Source organism: Clupea harengus, chromosome 13 (assembly GCF_900700415.2).
Source record: "Clupea harengus chromosome 13, Ch_v2.0.2, whole genome shotgun sequence".
In the NCBI taxonomy this organism is placed as follows: domain Eukaryota; kingdom Metazoa; phylum Chordata; class Actinopteri; order Clupeiformes; family Clupeidae; genus Clupea; species Clupea harengus.
In genome coordinates, this window is record NC_045164.1 from 469821 (window position 1) to 497807 (window position 27987).

Below are 27987 nucleotides of genomic sequence, written 5' to 3' on the forward strand. Positions count from 1 at the left end.
ACTCACACACAACTCAAAACACCTCATAGTCTATTCCTTGAAATATGAAACACTAAATTCAAAGCTGTATTCAAATTCAAAATGTTGCATGAAATGGTAGGCTACACACACTAGGCCTACTCACTACAGTTTTTACATTGTTGTTGTACATCAAGAACGCGTTCAACACCTTCCTTTCCTTTTGTTGTGTCAGCGACAAAAAAAAGTAATAATAGCCCGCTTTATCTATGAACTCGCACATACACAGCACAAGATATTGCATAGACAGTGTGTATTTGGTATTTTTTAGTGCTACAAAGTAAAGACTATTATATGCAGATTAGTCTGCTGAAAGTTTGTCGTTTAAAATAGTTCATTAAACTAATGAAAATGCAAAGCAAACATTAATCCCACCCATAACATTACCACAATCATGTATTCACTCTTTCCCCTTTCACTAAACTTGCCTAGTGTCCACTGCACAATCTGTGCACCTGCTTGTTACTTATTAAACATTCCCATCATGCAATGCGGCAAAGCTCCCGTCAACCATTGGTCGAATTCAAACAGGACCGCGGTTTAAGTTGCATGACAGCATACGGAATGTTTGGGATTTTTTTCTGATCAGACCTTCGCTTTGCGTAAGTATCTACATTCTTTAATCATCCTTGTCTTTCTGGATGAGTGTATTTTGAATCTCAATCAACATCTAAAGTAACGACCAGGACAGCTTTAGAAATAGCTTGACATAGCTAAGACAGCTATGTAGTTGGCCAAAACAAATAGCCAGCTAGCCAGCATATTGTTACCAGCCAAGCCAACGTAAACTCACCGGAAGGTACATCGTTACTCTTTATTCGGTTTTGATTATTTTCATGGATATACATGGATGTTTTTCATTCTCTCGACCCGTTTCAGTGTCTGCTTTAGTTGTCCCTTTGTTCCATCCTTGTATATTAAATGAACGTTATAATTCTTACAGCGTCGTTAGTACCTCGTTAGCTAGCTATGATAACCAAGTTATCTTGTTGTGCTAGCTAACAACATACTCTCAAGCTTAGACTAAAGTCACTTGTTGATCACGTTCGATTTTTTTGTAGGCTACACTTACTTTATGCAAGCAATTCCGACCAGCATATTCTGGTCCTCATCAGTTAAGTTCGTTTGTTTTAAAGCACAATGGACACTTGTCAGAATACAACCGTGGAGAGGTTGGAGTCGGAAGATGTTGCTGATTTGAAGAAAGACTTACTCTCTGAGTTTTCAGACATGTCTGACGTCCAGGTAAGGAAAGTAGTTGGTTAGCTGCCTCTGTGAGACATTTGCCCTCTTACCCAATTTTGCCTTAATGTTTGTGTATGAGATCCAGAAAGATTTCAAAAGTTAGGCCTAATGTTTGTGTTTAAAAAAATTACATTCACAGAACTCTAGGATTGTAGAAAAAGAACATTTGAAGGTCTATCTTCGAATAAGACCGTTCACCTCTTTGGAGACAGAAAATGGCGAGTCTCAGGTATGTCATATGCTAAATTTGTCCTTGAATGTATTGAGTTGCGCATTTTAATGGGGATTTTAACTGCTCAACACACTCCTTTACCATAAGTGTCTCATCCCCTGTCTTTAGGGCTGTGTGGCTATAGAACCCCCTGATACTGTCCTTTTGAAGGCACCAAGGATGTCAGTATCAGCTCGCCTGAGTGACAAATCGGCATCACAGACGGTACAGCGGTTCCAGTTTTCACAGGTGACCCACAGCGTACATCGATTAAAGTTTCACTCTTTTCTTCGCTTCCCCCACACTGTTTCCAAACCGGTATGTATTCATGATTGTATTTGTTTTCGGAAGGTTCATGGTCCTGAAACCACACAGAAGGAGATGTTTGATGGATCAGTGAGCCCTCTTGTCAAGGATGTTCTAGAAGGAAAGAATTCTTTGGTCTTCACATATGGTGTCACCAATGCAGGAAAGACTTACACATTTTTAGGTAGGAAAAACATTTATATATTTGAAATGGCATCAGACAATTTCTTTTGAGCTTTGGTCTGAATTATTGGAGTGTATGCCTCTTGCATACAGTACAGTACGTTTGGGGTTTTGATTAGACAGGTTGGTCACAACTAAGACTTAATTTCCCCTCTATATGGGGTGTTTAGGGTGACATTGCCACTGACAGTTGAAACTATTGATATTTGATCCCTCTAATTAGTGAGTGACACCGCAATAATGGATTTGAGCTTTGAGGAGCTAAGATGTCCAGATGGCCATCACACTTGTGAAGTCTCCCCATAGTCTTTCTTGCATTGTCTGAAAGTAGCCAAGGGGATCTATACATATGTCTAATTTTAAAAGCCTTATTAAAGCAACAGTAAGTAGTTTTTAGTTTAAAACTAGCTAACTAACAAAAAAACATGCAAAAATATTGGAAACACCAAGAACAGCATGTGACATTTGTTTGTCCAACGCTGCCAACCCTTTTAGACTATGTCTGTTCCTCTCAACAACCTGTTCTCCTTATTTGGCAGATTTGATTTACCCTAGTAAACAGTAAAGAGTGTAGTGTGTTAATTGCTTTTAACACTGTGAATTTGGGGATTGCTGTACATCAGTGTTTCTTAGTCTGGTTTTAGTGTTTAGTCTTTCACTGTTATTTTCAGGCCCGGAAACGAATGCAGGAATTCTGCCACGGTCTCTGAATGTAATCTTTAGCAGTATCGAGGGCCACACCTACACCCAGATGAATCTGAAGCCTCAAAGGTGCCGAGAGTTTGTCAGACTTACAGCAAACCAACAAAATGAAGAGGCCGCCGTGAAACGCAGCCTCTTTAAACTCCTCAAAGAGGTATTAATCTCAGTTCAGCAAGTACAGCAGAGTCTTCAGAATGCATTCATTTAATGTCTGCTTTTTCATTTTTTTTGGTTGTTTAATGTTGACTTCTCTGCTTTCTTTCTATAAGTCTGATCAGAGGAACACAAGCAGCCAGTCAAACTCTAGGATAACATCAGAAGGTAATGTTGTATAACTTGTTGAAAATTGGTCTTATCCACCCAGTGTTCTTTTTAAAGTTGATAATTTGCCACATGTGTCGTATGCTATGGATAGGTTCCACGCTGAGTGACCCGGATGGCTCTCTGATGGAGGACCGTGTCAGTTTGGAACTGGAGGAGCACACCAAGTTCTCAGTCTGGGTGTCCTTCTGTGAGATCTACAATGAGAACATCCACGACCTGCTGGAGCCTCTTCCGACTGGAGCCACAAGGAGATCCACACTCAGGCTCTCCCAGGATGTCAAGGGAAACTTATTTGTCAAAGGTAGGGGTGTAGTGGTTGATACAGTTGTGCCAAGTATTGTGATTAAAAATAAAATAATAATAATAATAACAAATGATTATTTAATGATAACTTTGTTTCTGAAGTCCACAATATGGTGCAAGACCTCGTTCTTCTCTTACGTCAGAGCGGAAATTGGAAAGGAATCGGAGACGAAACAAATTTACTGCGCCAAGATGGCTGCATAGATTCCCAGTATGCGAAACATAATATATGGGAGAAATGAATCGCAATGTGTCGTGGAATCGAATCGCAATGCTTGCTATATCGTGAAATGTAAAGAATCGCAGTAATGTCGTGTCGTAGCCCAAATATTGTCATGGTTTCGTATTGATCCCTCTGTGTTCATTCCCACCCCTACAAACTGTAAACACTGCCAATAAGAGAGCTATCAGATCCTTCTGTTATGTGACCATACCATCATTTTTGTTTTGATTGGTGATACAGATCTGCGGTGGGTCCAGGTAAACAGTGCTGAAGAGGCATACAAAGTCATGAAACTGGGCAAGAAGAACCAGAGCTTCTCTAGTACCAAACTCAACCAGCTGTCAAGCAGAAGGTGTGTGCTCCTTTGTTTGATGCCCTTTGGATAACTCTAACTAAACTGTAATACTGCTTTTTAAGGCCGCTCACACACTTTGGATTTTGTTATGACAAACTAGTTGTAAGATGGCTTTGGAGAGCTGTGGATCTTGAATGTTGGTTGTTGTTTGTAAAAAAATTGTTCATCTCTGTTCAGCCATAGCATCTTTTCCATCCGGGTCATGAGGATTGAGGATGTTGGGCTTCCTAGAGTCAAAACAGTCAGTGAGTAAGTGTCACGGGCTACGTACAGTCTGCAAGTGTATGCAAATTCCTTGTGGTGTAGAGGCATTGGCACTCACGCTAACGGTGATAATTATGTGGTCATTTTGAAGGCTGTCCTTGTGCGATCTGGCTGGCTCTGAACGGTGTGCCAAGACTCAGAATGTCGGTGATCGCTTAAAGGAGGCAGGAAATATCAACACGTCGCTGCTCACTCTGGGCAAATGTATCAATATACTTCGGCACAACCAGCATGTTAAGTAAGTTCCACATGTTGACTTAATGCCCGTATACGGTATTACCAGCTTGGACATGAGTAACATTTCATAACAAGCTAATACAAAAATAGTCAATGTGACTAATTCATATTTGTGCACTCTTTGTTAGGGTGCCCCAGCATGTGCCCTTTCGAGAGAGCAAACTCACACACTACCTGCAGAGCTACTTCCTGGGACGGGGCAAAACCTGCATGATTGTGAACGTCAATCAGTGTGCCTCCATGTACGACGAGACACTCAACGTGCTCAAGTTCTCCGCTGTTGCACAGAAGGTGTGTGTCTGTGGTTTGTTTGTCTGTGGTTTATTTGTCTGTTTGTTTGTTTGTTTGTTTGGATGGTTGTTTGTTTGTTTGCCTGCTTGCACCTGTACGTTGGCCATTGTCTTGCTACTGTGTGCCCTTCATATCTTTACACAACAAACATCTGTTTTCAGCTCTCAAAGCTTTCAGTATTTGCTCATGGCTTTCAGTGCCTGGGTTCAACCCATCAGACCGGTTTCTAATTTACTTTACTCCCTTAATCCTTCCCGCGCGCCTCCCCCTCCCGCCCGTCACTTTCACTCTCACTCACTCACTCACTCACACACTCTCTCTCCCTCTCCCTCCCTCCCTCCCTCCAGGTGGTGGTGGTCCTGAACACCAAGCCAGTCCCAGTGATGGAGGTTGTGAAGAAGGGGGAGAGGAAGCTGTCTATGATCATTAACAACGCTGAACTCAGAAACCAGGAGAGGAAGCTGAGGAGGAGTTCACTGGTGCAGTGGGACACGAGCCTGGAAGACGTACAGGAGGATGAGGACATGGAGGAAGAGGAGGAAGAGGAAGATGAAAGCACGGTGGAGGACACCATCCATGACCGGGAGGACGACTCGCTGACCGATCTCATCGACAGAGAAGCATATGAAGTTCGTTTTAACATGCTTTTAAAATAATCAGCAGATTAACCTTGAGAGGCTCAATAGACAGGAACTGGAGGTAATTAATGTGTGGTTTCAATGTGTGTTGTACCAAAGGAGCAGCTGACACTTGTTGAGGAGCTGAAGGAAGAGCTGCAGAAGGTGAAGTCTGGCAACCTGCTGATGGAGTGCCGTATCCGTGAGGAGGTCACCAACGATTTCTCTGAGCTTTTCACCCAAATGGAGGCAGACTTCAGGTGTGGCGCCACCTGCTGGCTCATCAGCTGGCTTTAGATGAAAAGTTTATGTTTAACGGCAGTCTGCGGTTCTAATCCAGTGTTCGTATACAGTCTTGGGTCTGTAAATGGAAACATAGTGGTCATAAATAACTCCAGCCAATCAACACGTTGCTTGGGGAGCATGGAAGGGAGAGGCGTATTTTGATTGGCTGTTGAATTCAAATATCAACAACATTTGTCAGCATGGCGGACTGCATCTTTAACCAGAGGTTTAAAAATCTGTCTTGTAGTGAGCGGCTGGTGAAAGAGAAGGCCATAATGGAGGAGAGGAGTGAGAGGCGTCTGGAGCTGCTGAAGGACTTGGTGAAGAAGAGCTCCCGTCATGGTGAAGATGAGGAAGGCTCTCAGTCACATGTACGTAATGTGAAGTGAAAAGTCAGGAAGTACTGCCACGTGAGAGGAGTGATAGTAAAATGCTTTCGAAGGCTTCAAATTGACCAAAAGATTGTAACAGTAAATTGATTGTTTTCAGAGTTAACTTAAGGCAGCAAGAAGGAGTTTTAGCCTCACATTACAAAATAGTTGCCGATGTCGTGTTGTGAAAGCTTTTCTTGCATTTCCACATGGTGTTCCGGCCCAGAACATTAGAACTACATGGTGCGTATCCTTATTGGCTAATGGGAACGAGACGTGTTTATCTGTCCTACAGGGCCATATTCCATCATAATGAATTTGAAGATGATGCCAAAACCACTTGCTTATCAAAAAAACATGCAAAAGGCATGTAGCAATTTGCCACTCTTTGAAGCATGTTTTTATGGGCAGCTATTACTGTTCTCTTCAAATGAATTCTCATGGTATATGGTCACACGAAGGACACCTGTCGTTCCAGCTAGCCGCCAATGCTATTGTAACCAAGGTTAACAAAAGGTTATCTTTAAGATTCTGTAAATAGTAACTAATAAATAGTTGTCTAATAATAAACATTAAACATTAATTAGTTATGTATTTATTAGTAACCTTAGGAATTCAGCATAGCTTTTAATGAATGAATTGTAATATAGAATAGAATAGAAAAGCCTTTATTGTCATTGTATTTATACAACGAAATTTTGAGTGCTTCTCCTGTTGGTGTGACGAGGCACAACATATAACACAACAACAACATATAACATAACAATACTACAGCTATCCAAAAACAGTAGGAACAGCCCCCCAAAAAATATATATATACATTAAGAGTAGAACAAAGTGCGGTGGCATAGACCAAAGTACTTCAATAAATACATCAATTAATACAGCTTTGTTTATGCACATGTGTAAGGTGACCGAGATGGTATGTGACTTGTAGTCAATAAAGTGCTTAGTGTTTAGTGCATGTCGGTATTTAGAGTTCTGATGGCTGTCGGGAAAAAACTGTTCTTAAGACGCATGGTCCTTGCTCTAAAGGATCTGTACCGTCTGCCTGAGGGCAGGAGAGTAAACAGGTGGTGGCCTGGGTGAGAGGAGTCTTTTAAGATGTTATTGGCCCTGCTAAGGTAGCGGGAGCGGGCAATGGATTCCAGGGAGGGCAGTGAGCAGCCAGTGATTTTTTTTTTTTTTTTTTTTTTTTTTTTGTGCTGTGTTGATGACCCTTTGGAGGGCTAATGAATGAAATATAATGTTGGAGCGCCCTCTACAGGACGTAGCGCGTGCTGAAGAGCACGCGCAACTTAACTTTGATATAATGTCACAAGCAGAGACTCAAAGAAGACGGTTTTAAAATTTGCAGTGACAACCTTTTTAAAATGAACGTCTTTACTGACCAAATGAGTTAAACCAAATGTAATTATTCGATGGTATTTTAAAGTTTAAAGTGTTTACACAAGTGTGATAGAAAAAGTACAGTTTGTACAGTTAGGAAAAAAACATAAATCCAGTATTTTCAAAGTGCTAGTTGAGTGCTAACTTGTAGCCTAACTGAAGCTAGCTAGACCGAGCTACAGCGGACCTGCTGGAGATGAGTTGATGTTTTGAATACCGTACTTGGAAGATTGAAATGAAGATTTCTCATTGTGGATTCATCTACAATGAATACTTGAATACTGACTGACTGACTGAATACTCCGTGACATATCAACAACGACAATAAGATGGCGAGCCTCCCACCAAACGACAGAAAAAAGGATTCCGCACCACATCAGTCCAACTGACTGAGAACTGTTGATAGCTTGATAGTGTTGAAGTTCCACTGTGCAGTTCTGTGGTTTGGGTCGGAATTGCTGCTTTAACAGTTTTGACTTTAGATTTTGTCCTTACTGACATTTTGTAAATGATGTCTCATTTCTCTTATCCCCCTCCAGGATGAACAGTCCCTGTGTCTTGACGAGGTGATCGACTCCATGTGCAGCGATGTGGACAGCATCAGGAAATCTGCCGAGGCGGCTCAGTCCTGCTTAGTGACCCACTCTGCCCCCGCCCCCATGGCCATGCTGAGTGACCTTCAGAGGAAGGTCACCGAGCTCACCGAGGAGCTCATCCAGAGCCAGAACCTCCTCTCCAAGAAAACCTCAGGTGAGGAGACACTGGGTACCTCATTTGTCAACCCCCACCCCGTCCCTTTACCCCTTGCTCCGTTACCCTCTTCTTCTGAGAAAAGTGTGAAGGAAATAAAGAAGGGATGCAAGGAGTTTGAAGGTATGAAGGGCAGATACACATGAGAAATAAGATGTGCCCACTGGTGTTCTGTCTCTGCTGATTCCTCTCCAACTGGCTCCCAGTCAACTGATGATGCTGTGATCAAACATGTGTCCCTGGCAATAACATTCATCAGGCTGATGACTCTCTACAAAAAAAAAATAAATAAATAAATCTGTTCTGGTATTGTCTGAATTGTAAAGACAAGACCGTTGTTCCTTGTACAGAGTGTAATAAAACTGACCGATAGGACTCCCTCATGGCATCTCAACCATTTGAAATGGTAGACTACTGACCTACCTCTGCTAATGTCAACCCTCTAAAAAAATGTATTAATATTCTTACTTATCCAAAGTGCTGTTTTGTTGTACTAAACAGGCTAACTTCCCCAGCTAACACATGGCATGTGGTTTCCCTGTCTGTTTTCCATAGAACTGGACAAATACCAAAAGCAATCGAAGGAGGAGCTTGAGGAGACTAAAAAAGTAAAACAAAATATTGTACCTAATCTTAAGCAAAAGGCCCATCTTGTTAAATTTAGTTGAAGTCTTTGATGGATGACTTTCCTTAAGTATACGTGTGTGTCTGCAGATGTTGCAGTCTCGGGAGGTGCGCTGTGAGGAGCTGGTGGTCATGTGCCAGCAGAAGGACCAGATGGTCCGCAAACTGCAGACCACCATGGACAAGCAAACTGAGGCCACCACTAAGGATGTGAGGCCATTTCTGTTCTGCTCTTCTCATTTGCATTGGGTGTATCATGTACCTCAGTACATACAAGCAATTACGCGTGCGTGCGTGCGTGCGTGCGTGTGTGTGTGTCCTATTCCGTTTCTCTAATTACATCAGTATGAAGGCTCCTGTCTTTTTCATGGGGTGGATAATTTACATCACAACATACAATTTAAAAAAAAAAAGTTTACAAGTTTACAAAAAAAACTGTGAGTGAAAGGGTAAATGTTGAATTTTGGGTACTTTCATTAGCTTCCATTCTTTCTGGTGCGTCAGTATAAAGATTGCTCTAATCCTTTCGCAGAGAGCGCTGATTGACTCCATCAGAAGAGAGATATTGGAGCTCAAAGCCAAATGCACCTGTCCAGGTGCGAGAGGGCGGAGCTCTCAGGCTGAGACCAGGAAGCGGCGGCAACAGGCGGAGGGGCTTGACGGACAGCCCCCTCTAAAGAAAGGTATAGAACCCGTCCCAGCTGCAGAAAAGCCACCGTTACTCAATTTGGCCAACAGGGCGGCGAGTCAGGACAAGCGGCCCAAGGGGCGCAGATACATGCAAGGCAGAAGACGCTCAGGATTGAGGAAGTAGTGTGCTGTGTTTGAAATATGTCTTGAGAGATTTTAATATTTTCTTTTCGTCCTTTCCTTTTATGCATTGAAATTAATTATTATAATAAAGAGTTTTTTATATTTGTATTGATTTGGTATGGGCTGGGGCAATAGGAGATGTCGGAGTGTGTGAACATGATATTTCCGCATGTTGTCCATCTTGCCATTCCCACTGTAATCTCTGCACGCACACACGGCTCTCAAAAAGGCTTTATATGTACATCCAGATGAGATGCATATGAGTCCTGTTTAAATAAACTGTATGACTTCCAAAAATCATAAATGATCAAAACAAAAAAAAAATTGTCTGCAAATGCAATACTATTATTTTGTCCTTGAGGACTGCAGATGCATAGTATACCATGATGGTTGAATACACATTTGACTGGTTTTCATACCAATTTTAAAGATGACTGATGCAGATGCTGCTGTCTCCTCAGGTGCTGGGGAGGACTGTGATGGCCCTGAACACTCTGACCCTGCAGAGGTCAAAGGTCAGCTTGAGGTCATGCCATCAGAGTCTCTAGTGAAGGAGTTGGAGCAGAAGTGCCAGTCTTTGGAGTACCGTCTGCAAGAACTCGCCTTCCAGCTGACGGAGCGGGAGGGTGCCCACAATGACCTCCTGAGGGAGAAGGAAGGACAGCTCAGAACACTAGCTGACCTGGAAGTGGAGGTCAGCACGACCAAGGCACAGCTGGTGGCAACTCGAGCGCAGGATGCAGAGGAAATCGAGAGGGTTCACGAAGAACTGAACAATGCTAAAACACAAATGGCCGTTCAAGAAGGCGAGCTCGGCCAGCTGAGGGAGCAACTCAAGCAGCAGGAAGTGATGTCAGAGCAGAACAAGTGCGATTCTGACCCTCGGGTACAACTGGCCAGCATGATGGCAGACAGCCCTGCCCTGGAGGAGAATGTCAACCAGAGGCAGGAGATGGATGATAAGCAGGCTTCACTCTCTGCCAAGGACATGGAGCTTTGTCAGAGAGAGAAGGAGCTATCAGAGAGGGAGGCTGAGCTCAAAGTCCTTCAAGAGCAATGCCATGCGCTGCGTCATGACACCGAAGCAGAGCTGAAGAAGAAGCTGGGTGGAAGGGAAGAGGAGCTCGGCCTCAGAGAAGCCACGCTGTCTCTACAAGAGCAGGAGCTGGAGAAGAAACTAGCCAACATGGAGACCCATCTGTCTGAGAAAAATGCCACGAAGGGTGTGGAGCTCTCCCAGAGAGAGGAGGCGCTAGAGAGGAGGCTCACACACAAAGAGGCGGAGCTGAGTCAGAAGGAGGAGGAGCTAGAGAAGAAACTGGCTGACAAAGAGGCAGAGCTGTCACTCAAAGAGGCGCAGCTGGAGGAGAGGGTGGCCCTCAGAGAGGCGGAGTTATTGCAGAAGGAGGAGGAGCTGCGCAGGCAAGCCAAGGAAGCGGAATCATCCAAGGAAGCAGAGGAGCTACAGAAGGCTATAGCAGACCGCGAGGCTGTAGTCGCACATAACGAGGCAGAGTCGTCCCAGAAGGAGGAGTTGGAGAAGAGGCTGGCAGGCAGGGAAGGGGAACTGGCCAGTAGGGAGGCGGCGCTATCTCAGAAGGAGGAGGAGCTGTCTCGGCTGCAGAGGACACTGAAGGAGGCGCAGGAGCGCGCGGAGGAGGCCGAGACCGCCGCGGTACAGGAGGCTCGCCGCAGGGAGGTGGAGAGGAGGAGAGAGCTGCTGGCCGTGGCGGAGGAGGCCATCGCCCTGAAAGATGCTGACCTGCAGAAACAAGCCCAGGAGATCAACAGGCACGTGTCAACCAATGTCCAGTCAGAGCTACCTCTACACTTACCTTTTAGCTCAGAATAATCTCATTTTAAACCGCCAGTTTTCTTCTTAAAGGGACATCTTCATTTAATAGAGTGGCATATGGGGTATGAGAGGAATGAGGCTGAAATATAATGTCAACTACACTGGACAAAAATGAAATGCTGGATCTCAGGAGGATATATTGTATGGTACATTATTGAGGGATTTTACTAGGGGTGGGAATCTCTTGGCACCTCACGATTCAATTCGATTCCGATTCAGAGGTCAACGATTCGATTCTAAACCGATTCTCGATTCTAAACCGATTATCGATTATCAATTCTAAACTGATAAAACGATTATCGATGCATCTCAATTTTTAAAACATTTGAGTTTGCTACTCAGAGTCTCAAATCACTTCCTACTTTGTGTTTGATAATTAAAGAAAATCAACAGATCTATTTTTTTATTAGAGAAAAAGTTTTTCCTTGTCACAATTATGACTTTCTATGAACAATGCAATAATCGATGCAGCTTGCATTTCAACACAAAATGAATGTGTAAAAAAAAATATATATATATATTAAATATATATATTTTTTTTTATTAAAAAATCGATTATGAACTGTTCTGAATCGAGACAGAATCGTTCTAGAGAGAATCGAGAGAAATCGAAAAATCGATTCCCCCCCCCACCCCTAGATTTTACCATATTGTCTGACTTAGTTCTGCTTGTGTTCTTGAATATGTGTGTTACAGGTTAAAGGAGGAGCAGAAGGCGGGCACAGATAAGGTTCAGAACCTGACTTTGGATCTGCAGAGACGAGAAGACGACTCATCCGACCTGAAGGAGAAACTGGTTGACTCCAAGAAACAGATTCAACAGGTCCAGAAAGAGGTGAGACCTCAGCCTGTCACAAGCCTCTAGCTAACCTGCCTCACCACAGGTGCTGTGGAGTGGAGATGTCCAATACTATTATATTTTGTTCGATCGTGATACTATTTTTCACCTCTTATATCACTATTTAATTATTTATTCGTTTGTATGTCCACTATGGGTGTCTACACATTTCGTTGCCTCTGTACTTGTACTCTGTGCAATGACAATAAATTGAATCCAATTTAGCCTGTTAATATAAATGTAATGCCTGATCAGTGCCTTTAGATAGCAACATAAGGCCAGTGAGTGTCCTGCTGTTCACAAGACCTGTGATCCATTTTTCCCCCTAAATTTGAAGAAAATAATTGCTTTCAGCAATACTATCATCATACTTGTGTGATATTGTGATGTATTGTATGGTGACATGTATCATTATTTGTATTGTATCGTGGGGTAGGTTGTGATGCCCAACCCTACTTCCCGATTGATTTTAGTCTCTCACCCTGGCTCTGTCTGTAGATCGCCTCAATGCGGGATATGGAGAAGTCTCTGAGGCAGAAGGTCCAGGATCTGGAGAAGACCAGAGCTCAGCTCCAGAACGAACTCGGCAACAGAGAGCGCACCATACAGCTGCTGAAGACTGTAAGTCGAATGCTTTCAGTCTTCAGTGCCCCCTTTCAAAGTATCATCATACACGATATTGCCGTGTGTATGTACACGCTCACCATTGTGTCTCCTCTCTCGTGCCTCTCTCCTCATGCCTCCAGGAGCAGACAGCAGGCTCTAAATCAGATGAAACCCTCCAGCTGTACCAGAAAGCCTGCAAAGGTACATCATGTCTTCAGGCATTTCAGAGTGGATTTCATACTGGTACTGTGAGAATGTAATGAAGTCTCATGGTGTGTGTGTGTGTGTGTGTGTCTTGTTTGTTTGTTTGTTTGTTTGTTTGTTTGTCTGTTTGTATATGTTGTGGTGTAGATCTGCAGGCCCGTGAGCAGGTGATGGAGGACATGCGTCTGGTGCTTACGGAGCAGGAGGAGACTCAGAACCAGATGGACCTGGAGCTGGAGGCCCAGCAGGAGCTCAACCAGCAGCTCACTCAAGGTCACCAGAGAGCTCACTGAATACAATTGTACACACACACACACAAACACAAAAACATGCCCCCACACTACAAGCTCAGCCTGTTTACATAACATGCACACATGCCACAGATACTCACAACAACTCTCCTCTGCCCTCACACCCTCACACAAACTACATACACTTCACTTACACCGCACACAGCGCTCACCGAGGGTACATAGCTCATGTTGTCATCCCATGTAGATCCGTGCATTTCCCAAAAGTGAAGAAGAAGGTTTACTTTCGTTAGATGTTAGAGAGACTACCATTTTGATCACTAGTTGCTCGATGACCCTTTGGGAATGGCAGCCCTGGTCTGTCCTGTGAGGTAAATGTTCAGTTTGGACTTGTGTCTACAGAGGTGGAGAAGCTGAAGGCTCTGCTCCTGAGGCAGGACAGCAGGAGGGACGCTGGCCCAACGGGAGAGGTGGACACTCAGGCCAGAGAGGAGCTGGCGAAGGCTCAGGACAACCTGAAGGTAAACTCAGACAAATCTAGAGTGTCGGCCAGTACAACAATATACAGTCATGGACAAAGGTATTGGCACTTCTGTCAGATAATGCACCACTTCTCCCAGAAAATTGTTGCAATTACAAATGCTTTGGTATTCACATGTTTATTTCTATTGTTTGCATTGGAACAACACAAAAAAGCAGAGAAGAAAAGCCAAATCTGACATGATTCCACACAAAACTCCAAAAATGGACTGGACAAAATTGGCACCTTTTCAAAATTGTAAGAAATAATCGTATTTCAAGCATGTAATGCTCCTTTAATTTGTATTTAAACTCACCTGTGGCAAGTCAAAGTTACTGGCAATATAGAAATCACACTTGCAACCAGTTAAAATGGAGAACATTTTTGTGTTGTGTGTCTGTGTATACCACACTGAGCATGGAGAAAAGAAAGAATTGTCTGAGGATTTGAGAACCAAAATTGTGGGAAAAAATGGACAATCTCAAGGCTACAAGTCCATCTCCAGAGATCTTAATGTTCCTGTGTCCACTCACTGAGCGCGATGCCATCAAGAAGTTTACAGCCCATGGCATTGTCTCTAACCTCCCTGGAAGTGGAAGGAAGAGAAAAATTGATGAAAGATTGCAACGAAGGATTGTTTGAATGGTGGATAAAAAAACCTAGAACAACTTCCAAACCAATTCAAGCTGACCTGCAGACACAGGGTACAACAGTGTCAGCTCGCACTATCTGTCGCCATCTGAATGAAATGGGACTCTAGTGTCGGAGACCCAGGAGGACCCCACCTGCTGACACAGAGGCATAAAAAAGCCAGACTAGAGTTTGCCAAAAACCATTCTGGGAGAACGTCCTGTGGACAGATGTGACCAAAGTAGAGCTTTTTGGTAAAGCAGTTTACAGAAAATAAAATGAGGCATTCAGAGAAAAAAAGAACACGGTCCTTACTGTCAAACATGGTGGAGGTTCACAGATGTTTTGGGGTTGCTTTGCTGCTTCTGACACCGGATGCCATGACTGTGTGCATGGCATCATGAAATCTGAAGACTACAAAATCATTTTGGGGCGCAATGTAGGGCCCAGTGTCAGAAAGCTGGGTCTCCGTCATGGGTCTTGCAGCAGGACAATGACCCAAAGCACACTTCAAAAAGCACCCAGAAATGGTTTAAGAGCGCTGGAGAGTTCTGAAGTGGCCAGCAATGAGTCCAGATCTAAATCCCATAGAACGCCTGTGGCACAATCTCAAAACAGCAGTTGGGAGAAGGCACCCTTCAAATGTGAGGGACCTGGAGCAGTTGGCAAAAGAAGAGTGGTCCAAAATTCCAGGAGAGAGGTGTAAGATACTCTTTCATGATTACAGGAAGCGACTGATTTCAGTAATTTTTAGCAAAAGGGTGTGTTATCAAATATTAAGTTGAGGGTGCCAATCATTTTGTCCAGTCCATTTTTGGAGTTTTGTGTGGAATCATGCCAGATTTGGCTTTTTTTCTCTGCTTTTTTGTGTTGTTCAAATGCAAACAATAGACATAAACATGTCAATACCAAAGCATTTGTAATTGCAACAATTATCTGGGAGAAGAGCTCTGATGGCCTGAGTGATGTTGGTCTACTTCCGGTTTGGTGGGGATAAAAACTATGAATTATAATTATGAATTAAAAGAATGAAAATGGTTCACTTCTGCATTGCATTTACATTTACATTTAGTCATTTAGCAGACGCTTTTGTCCAAAGCGGCGTACAAGGGAGAGAACAGTCAAGCTACGAGCATTAGAACCCTGGTGTAACAATAAATACTACTTTACATAAGAAATAGAAAAACGACCTAGAAAGGAAAAAGAAGTGCAGGAATGTAACTGCTGAAGTGCAAGTTAAGCACTTGTCAAGGTGCCAGTTGGGAAGGGAGGTGCTCTCTGAAGAGTTGGGTCTTCAAAAGCTTGAAGGTAGAGAGGGACGCCCCTGCTCTGGTAGTACTAGGCAGTTCGTTCCACCAGCGTGAAACTACAAATGAGATTGCGTAACTGTAATGAAGAAATGAGTGCAATCCTTGATCTGTGAGAAACTAAAAGTTTACTCCATCAAACATCATTCTGTGTTTGTTTGTTTGTGTGTGTGTGATTGTGTAGCATTCCAGTGAGAAGTACCAGGCGGAACGTAAAAAGTGGCTGGATGAGAAGATGGTTCTGATCCGTCAGGCCAAAGAGTCGGAGGAGAGGAGGAACCAGGAGATGAGGCGCTTCGCAGACGAGCGTGAGCGACACGCCCGGCAGCAGACCCAGATGGTGAGGCACAACGTCTGTCAGACTCTTAATTACAGAAATAATCAAGTGTGCGTAATCGTGTATGTGGACTTCAAGCATAAACAACAATACGAGCATGTTCTTTCAGCTTCTCTAACCGCATGATTTTGCTTTTTTGATTTGCGATTGTGTAGCTACAAGTGAAGATATATTGCTGTTGTCAAGATTAATACCAGGCCAAGTTCAAATTGTGGTGTGTGTGTGTGTGTGTGTGTGTGTGTGTGTGTGTGTGTGTGTGTGTGTGTGTGTGTGTGTGTGTCGCGCACAGGAGGGCTTGTCGGACCGTCTGAGGGAGCAGGACCATGAGATGGAGCGTTGGCGCAAGGAGAGGGACACTCTTGTGTCAGCGCTTGAGGTGCAGCTTACGAAACTAATTTCCTCAAACATGGAGAAGGACCAGCAGCTGCAGAAGCTCCGTTGCAGTAATGTCTCTCAACCACTAGAGGTCAGCACAGGGCTGTAATCCAAACTATCTGTGACTTTGGAACTCTTGTGGTGTGGCAGTGGTGTCCATAACACTGTTGGAACATGATAAAGGATTACTTTTAAATAGCTATTTTATAACAGAACTTGTAGGGAACAGACAAATGCATCCTTTTCCAGGAGGCTATAGAGTGTGGTGAGGCAGTTTAGTCCTAAATATTGTTGGAACATCATAAAGGATAGCTTTTAAATAGATATTGTAAAGTCAAACTAAGGGAAATATAAAACAAGGCTACAGGCTGCTCTACTGAAATGACTGAACGAGTGGTATTGTGTTGATGGAAAATCTCCTGTTATTTCAGTCTATGTCAGGATAATAATTTTGTTGTAAGATGATTCCATTTTCTGGAATGCACTCCTCTTTCTCAAGCACTTGTGAGACTTCTGAAATGGTTTTAGAGCTATCTTCACCTGAAAGTTAGCTTTTTTTGTAGAAATTGTTCCTTCTCCAATCCCAGCCTTTTTGCAGTATCAGTGTGGGAACAGATATCTGGCTTGAGACATTGTGTCCTCACTCAAAGATGCAAAGAATGACAACAGCACACTTTGATTTGTAATGTTCGTGGCATAACAGCCAGACTTTATCATCAGTAGCTCAATAACGAGTAACATAATCTATTATGCTGATCGTCATTCCTGATATGTCAGTACTTGCCCAGCATATATCAGTCCTCAGTTACGTTCTCACACATCTGCAGAGCCATCGAGCCCCGAATCAAATGGAAAGAATGTTTCTCACAGCTTGGTGTGTGCGTCAGTATTAAGTGTTGTGCATGGGGCTGTTGTTTGTTTCCTGCAGGGTGAGGTACACATTGAGCAGCTGCAGAAGCTCCTATCTGACAGAGAGGCAGAGATCCTGCTCCTGAAGGAACAGCTCAGGACCAGCACCCAGCCCGGCCCCTCAAAACCAGCCCAAAGTCCACAGGGGGGCTCCTCAACACAGGTCAGGCTGCAGGTCACGCTCCGCTGGAGACACATCACACAAACACACCATCATGGATATTTGCCCCGTTCAATGTTGCTGTATGGGATGCTGGATGAGTGCCACATTGTATTATGTCATAACATTTAGAACTGGGGATCCAGTCAGGCAGGAGCCATGGAATCGACCTCTGTTCTATGAAATTGCATCGGCATGATATGGCCTCATGTTTATCTGATGTTTGTCGGGAATGTTATCTCAGGAAGGCCCTTACAGCAGTGTAGGTGTGGAGGTTAGGGTTCTGTGTGCTACCTGTCTAAATCCATCTGCATTGGGTTCTCAGATTAGGGTTCTGTGTGCTCCCTGTCTAAATCCATCTGCATTGGGTTCTTAGAATACCCCAGTGGAGGAGCCAACAAAGGTGTCGGACATTTCATTTGACAACCCCCTGGAGACCAGCACTCTGAAACACACAGAGAGGACCAGAGAATCTGTCATCAGCCAGGTAGTAAGACCCATCCACTCACCATTGAGGAGCATGTCCATTTACATTCAGGCCTGGCTTGTGTGTGTGTGTGTGTGTGTGTGTATCTATGTGTATATATATATATATATATATATATATGTAGCCTACTCAACATATGGGTGTTCTATGCAGAACAGGTGGTGCTAGGTCTGTATTTGCGTGTGTCTCATATGGGAGGGTGGGACTTTAATTAACACTGACAGTCTGTCCTGCAGGGTTCGTCAGGGGGCTACCCGTCCGTGCTGGAGTCGTCTCAGATCTCCACGGAGACAGGGCGGCGTTCCCGTTTCCCGCGGCCCGAACTCGAGATCTCCTTCAGCCCGCTGCAGCCCCACCGTCTGGCTCTCAAGCGGCAGGGAGACGAGGAGGCTGTCACCTACAAGATCACACGCTCCGCCCGTAAGAGGAAAAGCGGGGACATGGAGAAGGTGAGGGGGGGGGGGGGGGGGTCGGGCGGACTTTACACGGGACAGACAAACGTGTAACACACATACTCTTGTCTCTTCTACATTGTGAGGACATGAATTAGGTTGACTTTACATGACATGCATGCATTTCACCACTCTAGACGTTGTGTCTGAGCCAGCTTGTTATTGATCTGTGTGTGTGTGTACTATTACTGTTAAATGCTATGTAGAAGTTCTTATGGTAAGGGAGAGGAAGAACCGGCTTGTGGATGTGTGTGCCTGATTAGTTTGTTTGTGTGTGAAATAGCTATTATGTAAAGATGATGAAGTTGATTGTGTTGCTAGTAAGTAGTTTCTTGTGCATGAGTGGAAACTTCATTGGAGCTTGGCAGACAGAATTGCCTTCATTTGATTTATTTATTTATTATTGATTTATGGCCAGTGTGAGAATGCAGAATTTTGCCGGAATTGGGCTCATCACTGATGGCGTGGAGAGGCTAATCCGTCCATTTGCACGCCGTCTTATAATGAAATAATCGAGCGCTCAGAGCCGTCCATCTCTCGTGCTGGAAGCACGGGGAACTCATCCAGCTGAAGAGACCAGAGAGGGGAATGTTAGCCGCCCTGCGAGGCCTACCTGGGAATAAAGCCGCTAGCCTCTTTCATTACCTTTAGGTTATTAGTCTGAGCACTCAGCCATGGCTCCTCTGCCTTGTCTACTGAGTCACCCCAAGGGTGCTTTAACCAGGCAGCACTGGCTAATCCTCCTCACACACAGCCCACTCCCCCTCCTTCTCTGTCTGACCCCTCACACACACACACACACACACACACACACACACACACACACACGCATGCACCCACCCTGTCTCCCTGTGCTCACTGTTTAGGGTTGGAGAGAAATACGCATAGCTGAGTTTCAGTTAGCTTAATTAGCCGTCATTTAAGCATAATCAGCCGGTTATGCTGCGATGATAATGGCATACTAATTGGGCATGTTGATGCTTCCTCTGATCATGCTGCGTGTCACTGATGGATGCTGTATGAGCTCGGGTGGGTGGTCTCTGGACTCTGACTCCTTGACTCGTACAGAAACAATCAGTGACGTTTTGGGTTTGGATGACTTAAAGCTTGCTGCCGCTTAGCAGCTGTGTTCTGTGAATGGCATACATTCAGGCTAATAACTTAAGACTACAACTGAGGAACATTCTGGTGAGATAGATTTTAATGTTCGTTTGATGTTTCTGATGGTGATTGGTATGAAATGCATTGCTCATCAAATTTAGTTTGAAGTGAATGCAGATTTGTGTATGGGAAATGATGTACAGGCTACACCTCATCAGGTTCCTGAAACAGTCCTGTCTAAAGACTAAAATGAGCCGAGAATCTATGGCAGTCATGACAAATCAGCTGGAGGAAACATGAACTTCCCTACAAGTTCATGATTTACTTATCAGAACATGCCACACTTGGATTTACACTGGTTCCATATGTTACTTAGATGGACCACAGCCTAGTTTTTGTGGAGTTGGTTGTGTGATCCTAAGCCAATTTAAAGAAAGTGTTCGTCAGGCTGCAGACAATAGGGGTGGACACGAAAGGTTGTGAATAGAGGGGAGAGAAACATTTTACTTGTCAAAACAAAGCAAAACAGTGATGAAATGGAACAGAAAATACCCAGGTTAGCTAGTGGTGACTTCAGAAATCATTCTGTCAGATTGTCAGTTTAATGATTATCCCAGCCAGTGAGGCAAATGGAATTGGAAAATATAAAACGGCTTCCTCAGAATCGAGTGAAAGTTGTAGTGACTGAGTTCTTCCAAAAGAAACACTGAGAAGGTTATATATAAATCATCAGGTCCTGGCCTGTCATGGGTTATAGGAAAATGCACTTTAGAAAGTAAGAAAAAGAGATTTAAAAAAGAAAAAATTCTTGTCAGTAATGAGACATTATTAAGATTTTTGAGGTCGTTTCATTGAGCCATGTTGTGCAAATACTTGGTCGTAAAATACTTGTGTATTTCTAATTGAGTCTTAAACCCTGAAAATGGGTTTAAGGTCATTTTTATAGTGTAATTATTCCCAATGTTCAGTCAATCATGACTGAACGGTCATCTGACTTTTAAAATACTTCTTCCAGAAGTCATGAACACAATTTCCAATTTTACTTTGCTCTGAAAACCCTGTACAAATATAATATATTATCTTATATTGTATTTCATAACATAATGAAATGGGGAAAAGACATTACGTGGACATAAGATTCACAGAAAAATAACATAATGGCCACTAGACTTAAGTACCTGTTGGGTTCCAGACTATTCTTTAATGAGCATGCATAGCAACAGTGTTGTCCTGTAAAGTGTGTTTGGCTAACACAGATTCAAGTCTGAAATATTCGTACACATTTACTAGACATTTAAGCCAAAATCTACGCTCACAATATTCAGTATCACTTATAAGTGCCGGGTTTTCTGAAGTATGGACTTGCCTGCCGGGATTTTTTTTTACTGTCATGGCTCCTATTGAGGATTCTGCTGCTAATGATGATGATTTAACACCTCAAATGGTCATGGTCCCAGACCAGGCATAAAATTAAGTTGAGGAACACTGAAATATTCAGGGGAAATCAAATTCTCTTTACAGTCCTCTCTAGTTTGGTTGTATATTAGCTGTAGGTAACTTGTAATGGCTGATGCTAACCTGTCCTGAAATGTGTTGGTTAAGTATGAGGGTATTATGGGGTGTGCTGTGGTGGTTAACAACGTAGAGAGGCAATCATCATGTGCCATAGCTGGAGTGGGGCAGTGGTGGTGTCGCTGTGGAGAGAAAGTGTTGAATGTGTTATGTCATTTCCTGTGTTTGATAACTGGGATGAGATGGTGTGTGTTTTCTGGTGTGTCTGTGTGGTGTGCGTGTGTGTGTGTGTGTGTGCGTGCGTGCGTTCTCTGTGTATCTGTGTGTGTGTGTGTGTGTGTGTGTGTGTGTTTCTGTATGTGTCTGTGTGTAAACCCCCTGCATTTCTTGTGTCGAGTGGAAGATGCACAGGGAGCATAGAGACAAAGCTGCGCAGTGGCCCAGAGTAATCCCACTAATGACCGGGACTACTGCTGACTCCTGTTCCTCCCTGCCCTCGCCTCAGCGCAGACCTGGCAGCGTCCCACTCCGCCGCCTGGATCTGGCACACACAGCTCTGCTCACACACACACACACACACACACACACACACACACACACACACACACACCACTTGCACACACAAATGTGCAGTTCACAAACCCAGAATCACAGACACACACACGGTTTTCTCCCAGTGCCCAAATCTGAGACACGCGGCACACGGCTCCCGGCTCCCTGTTGGGCATGCTCGTGTCTGCTGGATGAATGAGCCTAATTTGGGCTATTGGGCATTGAATATGCATTGCAGTGTCCAGTTACTTGAATATTAATGTAGTTGTTTTGGGTTGTGGTTAATACTCATTAACAGCTACAGCTACACCCGTGGATTTCCATTGACCCCTAATTGGGTGTCCTGACAGACATAAGCGGCTCGAGTTGCCTTTCATTCGACATTCGAGTGTGGGTATGATGCACATGGAGGTTAAAGGCTAGGAGTTTGGCCTTTACTGTTCACAGCAGTAGTACCCTGGAGACTCATTTATCTCCAGTAGTTATTGTCTGTTTATCAGGCCAATGCCAAGCAGCCATTGGTCTTAATGTAGCCTGATCTCTGCAGGGGTCTGAGATGGTGCCCCTCTGAGCGAGGAGTGGTGAGACCGAAGCTGTGGGGTTGTGCATGAGACTGATGTGAACATTGTCTCTGAAGGCTGTCCAGTGATGAATCTCGCAGAGCAGATTCGGCCGTATGTTCTTTCTCCCTGTATGCTCCTAGTTGTCTTAACGTTTTCTCCAAAATAATGCTGAAACCTTTGTGATTTTGTTTCCCCCCCCCCCCCCCCCCCCACCACACACACACACTCTCAAGTCCTTCACGTTAAGGAAGAAGAGCAGCAAGAACAATAAGGCCACGCCACAAAAACACAAACAAAAGTCTCAGGTATCCTCTCCCTGTCCTCAAAAATCTTCTTCATCTATTCTAGCCTATAGCCTCATTCTTCATCTCGCCTATAGCCCAGCCATCATCACTGTCATTGGGGGTTTAATTCCTTTAATTTTGTTCAATCAATAGTTTGTAGAGGCACAAATCTTTCACGCAGCTCTGGACCATACTACTTTAAAATCTTTTTTTGTTTGTTTGTTTGTTTGCTTCCTTTCCCTTTCTGTGAAGCGCGTCATGTCCGTTCTGGCGCAGCCCTGTGGTTTAGTCACAAGGTTCCACATCCTAGCCAGCAGCGGGCTGGAAAAAAAAGCCTCCCGGTGACTCAATTCACACCGCCGCTAATGAGCTCATCTCAGAGGCTGGCTGCCACTTCCCCGTCTTTTAATTCAGTTATTTCTTCATTCAAGCTTTTTGATTATCTGCCTGGTTACTAGTGAGGACCGTCACTAATGGACAGTCGTCGGTGCATGCATTTGTGTGCGTGTTTGTGTGTGCGCACTGTGCGTGTGTGTGTGCGCGCTGTGCGTGTGTGTGTGTGCGCGCGTTGTGCATATGTTTAGAACAGGACACTGGAAGTGCTCTGAAGCAGGCTTTATTTCAGTGTTTGAGTTGGACCCAGTAGAGAGCCGCAGACAGATGTTGCTGATGACTTATTGAAGATGCTTTTAACGGGAGTGCAGCATTGGCTCTGACACTCAATCCCAACGGTTTCCATTTCCCTGCGCGTCTGAGCCGTAGATTTCACCCTGGTCCAGAGCGTCGCCTGGGCTCAGCCGCTCGCGCCCAGCAGACTCTGCGCCACATGCATTTTTTATCCTAATTAACAATGGAACTGTGTTTGTTTTTTGATTACTACTGCCGTCGCCGCCGCCTCCTCCACCGTTCGCCGTCATCCTCGTGTCCTCGTATGTGAAAGTATGCCGTGGGCATTCGGAGCTGCCACCTCATCTCCATCTGCGTTTGGCCCGTCGACGTGCTTCTGATTCAATAACCCACAATGATTCACAGCAGCCGTCGACCAAACAACCACTCACTCATGTTTCAATATTAAACCAATCACTTTAATCCTCTTATTGCATCGATCATCTGCTTGAATGAATTGTTTGATGTACTCACCTCTCACGCAGCTCTGGACAACTGTGATTTGAAAGCTAGAGCATTCTAAAACCCTTGTTTCATGCTCCTTTCTCCCTTCCCTTCTCTTATCTTCTCTTATCTTCACTTCCATTCACTCCTTATTTGGGCTGCAATATGGTGCAAATTAAATGTGTACAATTTTTGCAGAAAGTCAAATGATGTTGTTATTCTAGTATTTTATCTAGCATCATTTTTATCTAGTATTGTACTCTTATATATGTATATATATATATAGAGAGAGAGAGAGAGAGAGAGAGAGAGAGAGAGAGAGAGAGAGAGAGAGAGAGAGAGAGAGAGAGAGAGAGAGAGAGAGAGAGAGAGATGTTTGTTTTTTAATTTATGTGTGATTGTGATTTGTGTGAATGTCTATCCAACTGTCTATCTATCTGTCTATCTATCTGTTTATTTATTTATCTATCTATCTAACTGTCTATCTAACTGTCTATCTGTCTTTCTTATTGTCTTTGTCTCCTTCCTCTCTGTAGGAAGTGGACAGTGAAAACAAGAGGAACGTGAGGTCCAGGGCTACTCCCAAACTGGCAGCGCACCATGAGGAGGTGAGGCTGAAGCCAGGAGCCAAGGTGGCCACTCAGCTGCCCGACTGGAAACGGTCATGTTGTGTTATTCATGAGGCACTGAGCTCATGGTCTTCTCTAAGTTTTGTCCAAGCTTTGATAGGTAGTGTAGCAAGGCTGGTGTTGGCTTTCTGACACACTTCAATCCCCCCCACTTGCATTCATTTGCCTGGCTAATTCTCCAATCCCAGATCCTCCGATTACTGCCATTGACGCACCTCAGGTTCCAGTTGTGAGGCTCAAAGCGATGTTTGTAACCGTATGCTATTAAGTGTTGCATCCGTGGAGAGAATGTGGTGGATTTTTTTTTCATTAACACAGGCCCTTTGTGAGGGCAGTACAGAGGACATAAAAAGGTTGGGTGAAATCAAGTACTGATAGCAGGATGTAATTATCAAGCAGTGTCTTTATAGTGAACAAAACACCAATATTTCCCTTTGATGGAATTTTTCCCTTAATGTCTCCTCAAAAATATTAAATGGAGCATGGCTGTAAAACAAAAGGCAGCTCATTTCACTGCAAAAACAACGTATGCCAAGATAGATGAATGAAGATCATAACCTACTACATTTTTACTAATTTTAATTCAATAATAAAATGATTGTGACTATTACCCAAATCAATACAAAGATAATCGAAATCTGTTTCATAAACAGTGAAAATGAGATAAACGTTGCTTAACTTTCAACCTACTGTTTCAACAGCTGCTGCATCCCAAGCCTGATATTTTTTCCCCATATTTCAGAGCTTCTCATACATTTTAACAGCAGCAAGTCTTGGCAAGTGTACGCACTCTTTGTTTACACATAAGACGAACACGCTCGCTTAAAATGTGGGATCACACATATGGAGAATCTCCATCTGGTCTCGGACTGGCAGGTGCGCCTTGAGCAGCTTGGCACACATCCTGTCAGCGTGTGGCATTGCGTACGCCACTCAAAGCCGCATCTTTCTGTAAACGACACAGGTGGTAAATGTCATCTCTGCGACTGCTCCAGATTCGTCTAAAAATACCCATTTGGTGACGGATCTAATGATCACGCAGACCATCTCATGTGGATAGCATAATGACCATGCCTGTCCCAGTCGACCCCGTCACCTCGGGCACTATGCCCTGTGGCACTGCAATCATGGAAAATGCCCCTTCTTCCTGTGGCCCATTCTCAGTAGAGTGCATTCAACACGTGCCAGGAAATGGTCCCCTCGGAATTACCGAATAGCCAGAAATTGGCACGAATGGATGCAAACAGGCGTCTTTAGGTATGCCTGCAACACGCTCGTTCCTCTACTGGCTTCTGGGAACACTAGTAGCATCCTTTCATCATTGAATTAGATTATGTCACCATTATGTTGACTGTTTGATGTGCACTGTGCTGCATTACTGTCAACATTTGAATGCCTGCCGCTTGCTAGCTGCTCTCCTCTCTATTCAGATGTCTGCAGTATGGGGCCTGGTCTTAGTGTCCTCCAGCTCATATGCATAGATTCAGAAAACAGAATCATGGCTCTCCACTGGAATACAGTTCATTTCAAGGAAGCAGCTGCTGTGAGAGAGCTGTTCACTGAATGAACGGGTTTGCTCCTGAGTCATGAGTGAATGGTCAGGTAGCTAATCTCCTCTTGTGGAAAAGACAGGTTTGATGTGCGACCGGAAAGAATGGAGTATTACCCTACTTTCATCCGGTGCCTTTACAGTTCAGCGTGCATTGTGATTATGAACGTATATAAAGGCTTTGTGTAATAGAGATGTCTCTCTCTGCAGCAGTCTCCTGCCGCGGGCAGTAAAACCTCCCATAGTTCTCAGTCCAGCCTCCGAAGCGGAAAAGAGGGCAAGCTCCAGAAGATCGGCGACTTCCTGCAGAGCTCACCCACCTTCCTGGGTAGTAAAGGTGGGTCTCAGCACGATTCTCTGGATATGACCTTCACCTCTCTCCCTCCCACTGCCTGGGCATCCGTTTGTCTGATGTCTCTTGTCTGTTTTGATTTGCTCTCTCCTGTCTCCACAGCTAAGAAGATCATGGGGCTAATGAGTGGGAGGTCCGATGTGGACGGAGGCTCCTCGTCCAAGCGGCCTAAAAAGAAGCTCTATTATCCAGAGATCTCCGCGCCCATGGAAATATCTGCCCAGCAGGTAAGCATTGGTTATCTCTCACCGAAACACCATCCACTTTCACCCTCACCCAGACAAGTCTGATAGACCCCTTCAGGCTGAACTGGAAACCCCACACATTCCTCTGAGGGTGTGTTGTCTTTATGCTCTGATGGGTAGTTATAAGCAAACAGCTCTGTTTTGTTTCTTTGTTTATTTTGTTTTTGCATATGCATGAGTTATTCACATAATTATTTATTTATTTGTTTTTTAGTGGAGTAGAATAATTTCACACAATCAAATAACCCGTTCTTCAGCCTGTTATCAACCAGTGTCCATAGAAAAATGTTACATAAATATTATATTTCCAGTCCCATAAAATGGTCGCCTCATTGTGTCATGGGAAAAAATGTGTTCAATGCGAGTTAACTGAGAACTCTGGCCTTTCTGCAATCTCACAGATCATTGGCCGAGAGACGGAGGAGAAGGAGAGTGACCACCTCATCATAAAGAGACGGCTGCGTTCCCGCATGGGGAAGTGAAGCCCTCCCAAAGGGAAGCCTGTCAATACTGTTTTGTTGTGGTCTGTCAAACCGCATTAGTCCACCACTTGCACCGGGATTGCATTTTTTTTTAACACTTTTATAAAGAAAGAAAAAAACTTGCACTTTTCTTTTTTTTTATTTTACTGTACACAGTGTTTTTATAGAAAGCCTTACGGTATTTGTATTGTTATTGTGTGTCATTGTTATATATTGCACAAATTGTGATTATTTAGCAAAGTCAAATGCAGTCATTTAAAATGATGGACAAACAGACTATAGTGTATTCTACAAATCATACATGTGTATAGACCATGGTGAAGGAAAAGTATATCTGTTCATGTAAACATGTAAATACTAACATCTCTTAAGGCTTTTTCACCACTTGTGTGACAGTTTCACAAAATGGAAAGCCACTCATTTGTATTTGCACCGTAATTAGAACTCCCTATACTAACATAACCTCTTTCAAACAATCCAGTGCCTTCCTGTGGTTTGTTAGAGACCTTGTTTTGGATAAAAGTACTTTGAGCAAAAGTAGTGAATTGTTCTTTTCCACTGCGATATTCAAACCACACTGCTGTCAGTCACTAAAACAAACACTAGTGCTTCGAAAGCAACGTTATTTCATGGTTTGTAGTTCTGGATCATGTCATCACCGAGTACTCCCCATACACCTAGTTTGCCCTGCAATGCTACCTAGGAAAGGACCTTACCAAGCTATGCCTGGCCCCAGGTACTGAAACCCAGGCGCAGGGGTCTTTGCAGATTAAACCCACTTCTCAAAGGCTTGTTGGAGAAGCTGGCAATGGGACCAGAGGGTTGCATATGCACACTGCTCCACTGCAATGGCCATCTGCTCAGTCGCTGGAGCACAGCAAATCGGTCTCTAGGGCAACATGAACTTGTGCAGCCGCAACTGATGGGGAGAGGCAATCCCTTCTCATGCAGTAGCTCCCTGTATTATTCCCATCAGGAATGCAAGAAAACAACACCTCCAGAACGCTCTGTGCTAAGCATGTCCTTTCCCATACTTGCATTGTGGGGTCTTCTTATGAGGAGGGCATCAATAATTGACGTCAATGACTTTTTAAACAATGTTTTGTTATTGTGTGGTTATGTTAGCGTTCATCTCCGAAGTCACAATAAACGAAACTATGCAGTCG

The 27987-nt window shown here is 43.9% G+C and overlaps 1 protein-coding gene across 4 annotated transcripts; it reads left to right on the forward strand.

The window, feature by feature from the left end:
* The first annotated feature begins 529 nt into the window (after positions 1 to 529).
* kif20ba (kinesin family member 20Ba) lies at positions 530 to 27981 on the forward strand. 4 transcript variants are annotated; one of them, XM_031579161.2, is made up of 34 exons: positions 530 to 620; positions 1155 to 1263; positions 1403 to 1492; positions 1604 to 1723; positions 1826 to 1964; positions 2635 to 2819; positions 2935 to 2986; positions 3081 to 3290; positions 3756 to 3867; positions 4048 to 4119; positions 4226 to 4372; positions 4500 to 4662; positions 5010 to 5291; positions 5400 to 5539; positions 5812 to 5935; positions 7864 to 8074; positions 8630 to 8682; positions 8789 to 8908; positions 9231 to 9381; positions 9973 to 11302; positions 12063 to 12201; positions 12703 to 12825; positions 12951 to 13011; positions 13162 to 13287; positions 13668 to 13786; positions 15907 to 16062; positions 16349 to 16525; positions 17363 to 17506; positions 17880 to 17990; positions 18215 to 18439; positions 24101 to 24172; positions 25956 to 26079; positions 26197 to 26321; positions 26741 to 27981. In XM_031579161.2, exons 2-34 carry the CDS (start codon positions 1159 to 1161, stop codon positions 26819 to 26821), a joined length of 5589 nt encoding a protein of 1862 aa, XP_031435021.1. In that variant the 5' UTR covers positions 530 to 620; positions 1155 to 1158; the 3' UTR covers positions 26822 to 27981. The 4 variants fall into 4 exon arrangements, with proteins under 4 accessions (XP_031435021.1, XP_031435020.1, XP_031435022.1 ...); XM_031579160.2 differs by having other exon boundaries at positions 25953 to 26079; positions 26741 to 27980; XM_031579162.2 differs by having other exon boundaries at positions 18227 to 18439; positions 25953 to 26079; positions 26741 to 27980.
* The last annotated feature ends 6 nt before the right edge of the window (positions 27982 to 27987 follow it).